At 37.5% G+C, this 6,000-nt stretch overlaps 1 protein-coding gene across 1 annotated transcript in view; it reads left to right on the forward strand.

The window, feature by feature from the left end:
* Positions 1-5,090, forward strand: part of LOC104147772 (Golgi phosphoprotein 3) — a 34,507-nt gene extending 29,417 nt beyond the window's left edge. Inside the window, exons 3-4 of the mRNA XM_068927445.1 lie at positions 215-329; positions 3,092-5,090. Of these exons, the coding sequence (XP_068783546.1) occupies positions 215-329; positions 3,092-3,516 (540 nt within the window). The 3' untranslated portion in view covers positions 3,517-5,090. The remainder of the gene's footprint in view (positions 1-214; positions 330-3,091) is intronic.
* Positions 5,091-6,000: the final 910 nt, after the last annotated feature.

The raw sequence follows: 6,000 nt of genomic DNA on the forward strand, positions 1-6,000 counted from the left end.
GGTAGCTTAAGACTAAAGGTAGCTTTTTGTAACTAAAATCTTAAATATTTATTTCTAACAACTAGGTGTATTTAAAGCTTACACGTTCTTAAAGGAGAATTTTTTTAAAATTCTCCTTAGTTTTGGTAGTAGGTAGATTCTTCTAGTCTTTAATGCTTGATATTTACAGTATATGGATTAAGTCAAAATACTGATGCATTTTATTCCGTCTCAGGTGATTTGTAAGTCAGATGCTCCTACAGGGGATGTTCTACTTGATGAAGCTCTGAAACACATAAAAGAGACCCAGCCTCCTGAAACAGTACAAAATTGGATTGAGCTGCTTAGTGGTAAGACTTGGACATAATGCGTTTGCTTCCCCCCCCACCCCTCCTAGTAAAGCTAATTATCTGGCATCGCTAGAGAGCATACTGTAAGATTTTTGGGGTCGAAAGTATGTAAAACGGTTAATTAGTCTGTCCTCTAGAGTGGTCTCTTGTTGGCTGTAGCCTTTAATCAAACAGAAGTAACCATTGCTTTTGACTTAACTTGGGTATGGAAAGGCTCTAGATGGACGTGTCGGAGAATTTCCCAACTCTGTGAAGGAGGCCTCTTCAGCTGAACCCGAAGTAAACCAGACCTGTAAATGCTAATGAGTTGTTGCCAAAAAGATGAAAAGCCAATTAGATTTCATCTTTATCGCTGTAGTTAAAATTTTTCATATACTCCTGCAACAGTTGTATTCTCAGGATGCGTAACTGAAATGAACAATGACCATCTTTTAACACGTACTGCTTTTACTGTTTTTCTGTAGCCAGAATTCTATACTAAGGTTTGTCCGTTGTTTTACAAAACACACAAAATGAAACTTCCCTAGAGTAGATCAGAGCTGTTGTGCAGACAACACAGGAAAAAAAAAAACCCACTATTTTGTCAACAACATGACTTTGGTAGGTGAAGCTGTCTATCTAAATTTATTTGTTATGTATGTAACAACCCAAGAGTTTCAAATACCAACAAAATTTTCCTGCTTTCCCTGCCTTCTTGTTTTGATTGTGCTCTTCCTGTTCTCCCTGTGCCGCTTGAATCAGCCTTCCTGCCACTTCAGTTCATTCTTCATGCTCTTGCCATCACTCTCCTCTTACTCCTTGACTGTGTGTCAGGCAGAGAGGGCAGAGCGGGGAGAGGGAGAACAAAGCGGTCCTTGTCAGCAGGGGGCACGGCTGCACAGCCTCGCAGTTCAGAGTGCTCCTGCGCAGCTCCGCTGCACATTTACAGCTTGCAGAAACAATCCATTTTTCTTACCCCAGATACATAATTTGTGCTGACATTTCACCTTTTTCCCAGTGTGGAGCACATCAAGTTAGTGCTGATTCAAAAAGGTCAACTAATGAATTGAGCAAAACTGTAGGTTTTCCTTGAGGCCTGATCCTGCTAAACTTTGGCTCTGGGAAGATACTGATTTAATCCTTTTTTCTTATGCACGAGTGTTTGTGAGTGTTTGAAGAAAAATAGGTTGGTATTTTGTTTTGGGTTTTTTTTAGATGGGCTACACTGAAAAATTATTTGGAATTTTAGTTAGGAGCCTGATCCTGGAAAATAGCTATTCCATCTGTAACTATCAGTGATGCAAAGATACTGCTTAAAATTACAGTGTATGCAAGTTCAAGGCCATAATGGAGATATTTGCATAGGCTTTTAAGGCTACATTTGCCAGGCTGATGGTTTTTTACAAGCTGGGAACACTGAAATTCAGGTCGGAACGTCAAGTCTTTCTGTAAATGTAACAAACTTCTGTTTATATTTCTACAATCAAGTTCCTGTGTAATTGAGGGGATTGGTCACAAGGTGTCACCACACTACAAATTTTCTTATTAGCATATGGAAACATCCATCTAACAAAAAAAAAAAAAACTAGGAAATAATCTCTGCCCTATGAAGTCTACTTTTATTGCATTTCACTTCTTAGATTCATTCTAAAAGAGTTTCATTCATGGTCAGTGTGAGGAATCACATTCAATACGCTATGAGTCCTATAAGAACTTGTACAGTTCAGTAAGCAAAATGGGCCTGGGTGGGTTCACAGAACCTTTGCCTTTCACTACGCAATTTGTGTCACCTCATTTGCTTACTTAACTTGACTTCTACTTACATATGCTATAGAAATTCTCAGATCATTTATGGAAAAAAGTCATCTACATAAGAAATATTTAATGCTCTCTCATCTCTTGCATCTTAAAAGGAGTAAATTCTTTTATATCAGATGGGGATTTTAGTATTTAAAAGTAGATGTTAAGTATTCAGGCTGGACCTAAAATTTTAGCTTGCTAGGTAAACTCTTAAGCAAAGGCAGACTTGTCAAAGTGCTTAGTAGCTTTCGCTTTATCAGTAGCTGTTGCTATATTACTTTGCGCTTTTAAAATTCCCTCCTCTAAACACATAGACACGCACGCACAGACTGATGTGCCCACTTCTGCCTTGACAAAAAAAAACATTAGCAGTAATTTTTGTAGACACGTTATAGCCCTCTTTTCCTCCCATGCCCCATACACACAGTGTATGTCTCATTATTTCATCTTCGGGGAGAGGGGGCAGGAAGGGAGAGAAGAATGTAAACCTGAAGGAACAGGAAAAAGAGAAGGACGTGTAGAGTAGGTGTGCATTAGCTTATCTTTGTGGCTGAAAAAACGGCAATGACGCTCCTTCCAGTCTCTGAAGTGATAAAGGCTGAAAAGAGGCAAATGGACAAGCTTGGAGGAAATTCTTTGTTTTTTATTAAATATAAACTCTTTCTTTGTGTTTTTTTTTCTTCAGTACGAGAGTGCCTGTTTGTCATATTCTTAATCGGGACATGGCTTAGCTAGTGTTTCATCCAAAACTTAAATGTACACTGAAGCTCCTCAAAGAGGCTCTTATGGTCTCGCTGTCTGTGCATATATCTGGGAAGGTCAGAGATCAGAGAAATGCTGACATGAGCACAGCGTCTTGTTTTCAGCTATACGAATTTGACAGCACTTTCTGCACCATAGGGAAAAGAAAAAGAAAAAAGAAAACTTTAATAGTACAGATTAAACTTTGCCTGACTATTAGCTTTTTTTGTCTGCTTCTTTAGGTGAAACGTGGAACCCATTAAAGTTGCACTACCAACTACGGAATGTCCGTGAGCGGTTAGCTAAAAATCTAGTGGAAAAAGGTGTACTGACAACAGAGAAACAGAACTTCCTTCTTTTTGACATGACTACGCACCCCCTCACCAACAACAATATCAAACAACGCCTCATCAAGAAGGTTCAAGAAGCAGTTCTTGACAAGTGGGTGAATGACCCTCACCGCATGGACAAGCGTTTGCTGGCGCTCGTTTATTTAGCCCATGCTTCAGATGTTCTGGAGAACGCTTTTGCCCCCCTTTTGGATGAGCAGTATGATTTAGCCACAAAGAGAGTGCGACAGCTTCTGGATTTAGACCCTGAGGTTGAATGTATGAAAGCCAACACGAATGAGGTTCTGTGGGCTGTTGTAGCAGCTTTCACAAAATAACTGCAATCAGACTGAAGTGTTCTCTCTTCTTTCATGTAAACCAGTTGTTTCTCTTCTATTGACTATTCATGTTTTCTGTAATTTGTACCTTCTCACATGACGAATCGGCTCTTACTTCATGGGATTTATAAGTGGTGTATTCCCTCCTCTCTGTGTATCTGTATACAGGATTCTGCTGGTACAAGAGACCTTCCTGTTTAAAAACAACAGAAAAAAGTTTTACTGCCATATTGGCATTTCATTTCTATTAAATTTGAGTTATCTGAAATATTTGATTTAATCTATTTTTCATCTTTTTGTTATTGCGGTGGTTTAGCTTGGGAAGCACCTCAAGGAGGAAACGTGCATGCAGTTGGATCACTAGTCTTAGCTGACACAGATGTGTGCATGCATCAGTAGTTCTGCAGTACAACTCCTAACGGATCAGAAAGGGCCTTTTTAAAATCGCCAAAGCTCCATATCAAAGTATCTGTCAGGACACTTTATACACAGACATTGTTTCAATTATACTTAACAAAATTACTTTAAAAGCGGAAATGCCATTAAGCAGCTTTGTCAATAGTTCTTGTTAAATGCCCTGTGAATTTCACTTTGCATATAAATCTCCTGTGTACTTATACTTTCATGAGAACTATAACTGAGTCATAAGGCTAGTGTAGAAAGGTCCAGTTGTTTCATGACACAGTTTTGGGATGGGATACATTCCATTATATTGTATATATAGTTCAAAATGTATATTAACAACCTCCCCCATCTTAGTATTTTGCAAGATTTGCTTAGTTGTACACCTGATGCCCCCTTACTTGCTATCAGTCATCGCCATTTGGTGGAAAGAAAGGCCTCTTATAAAGAGCATGTATGTGAAAGCTGTTCGTTTCCAGTGTCTACGGAGTTTGCCATCCAGGTTTTCTCAGTCTATGCATTGCCTTTGATAATTAATGTATGGAAAGAGACCACTTTCTATCATTGTTTGTAATTTTTTTTTCTTGTATGGAAGAGGCTTGTGATCAGTACAGTTCTTGAGCACAGTTTTTAATTTTGTTTGCACACAAGTTAATGTTTGTCTCTTAAATGTCATAACCTGTTTAACACTTTAAAAACAAAAAGTCAGTCCTAGCTGGTGTTGCATGTAAATGGTTAGCAAGTAATGACTGCAGTTCAGATGATTAAGATTTCTGCAATGGGACGCTCTTATTATTATATTTTAATTTTTTATATACAATTATGCTGATTAGCACACTATTGTAAAAAAAAATATATAAAAACCAACTTTGGCTTTTTAAAATTTATTGCCTCTTTACCACTGCTTGTTATTATCTCCCTTTTGTTTCACAGTGTAAATATTATGCATTGAACAAATTAAGCATTGATTTATATATATATTTTTTTCCTCATAACAGCGCAGATCTGTAGCGGGGCTTACAGGTGTTTAGAAACTTTTTTGGTTAATATTCAGAGCAAGAATACTAGATGGTGTATAACTGTAGAGTTGAAATTTAAGGCATCCCCTAATCTGTATACTAGCTTTTTACCTACAGTAAATAAACTATGATCTTGAAAGTGCCTGAAACAGAGCAAGCATGTCATTTTTATTTTGTGTTGCTGACTAGAAAGGTTTTATCGCTTAACTGAAAGCTTTAGTTAATATCCTTCTTATTAGAAAGGGAGAGGTTATATTAAGTAGATCAAACTGACCTAATCAGTGGTGTCACTCAGATCTGCAGGATCCATGACCAAGACAGACTAAGACGAGCTAAGAGTTAGCTTAAGAGTATGTGGCTGTGCCTGCCGTGGGTAGACCTCTTCCATCTTGAGCACAGCTCTGCAGCCTCATCTGTGTCTGGACTTCCAGTTTTGCACTTCACTTTAAAACAGTTAGATGCCTAAGTAGTTAACTTTGAAATGCAACGTAAATTCATCATACCTATATAACCTTTTTTTAAATAAAAGTTTTTAAAATAAGGTCCTTAACATTTAATGCCGCACTATTCTTTCAGTTCTTAAATGCTGTTTCTTTAGAAAAATGAAGTTAAAAGTATATTGCAAAGTATTTCAAACTCTCGTTTACAAATAAACAGATAAACAGTGTTTTCTCAGTTGTAAGATTCTGTGTTTAAAACTTTGAGGAGCTTGGGCATGAACTTTGGACATTTCTTCTAAACTTTTTCAAAATGAGATTGCGTTAAGTGGGGGGGGGGGGGAGTGAAAGCTGCTGTGTAGTTCTTACATTTGATAGCCTACAGAATACTTTTTGTACTTGATTGTATATGTTAACTGGTTGCTTTTATTGTCTCTCCTGTGTTGTATTTCTTCCTTTTCTGTAGCTCTTTGAGAGGAGAGAAAAGTAATTAATTAGAAAAGTTAGGAAATAGATATTCAGGAGCAAATTGAGTGCATAAATGTTAAAACAACTTGGAAAATCTAAACTACTTGAAACATGCTTCAAATTTACAGTATCTTTTTCACAGTCCCTTTTCTATCCCC

The sequence above is a fragment of the Struthio camelus genome, chromosome Z (genome assembly GCF_040807025.1).
Source record: "Struthio camelus isolate bStrCam1 chromosome Z, bStrCam1.hap1, whole genome shotgun sequence".
NCBI lineage: Eukaryota > Metazoa > Chordata > Aves > Struthioniformes > Struthionidae > Struthio > Struthio camelus.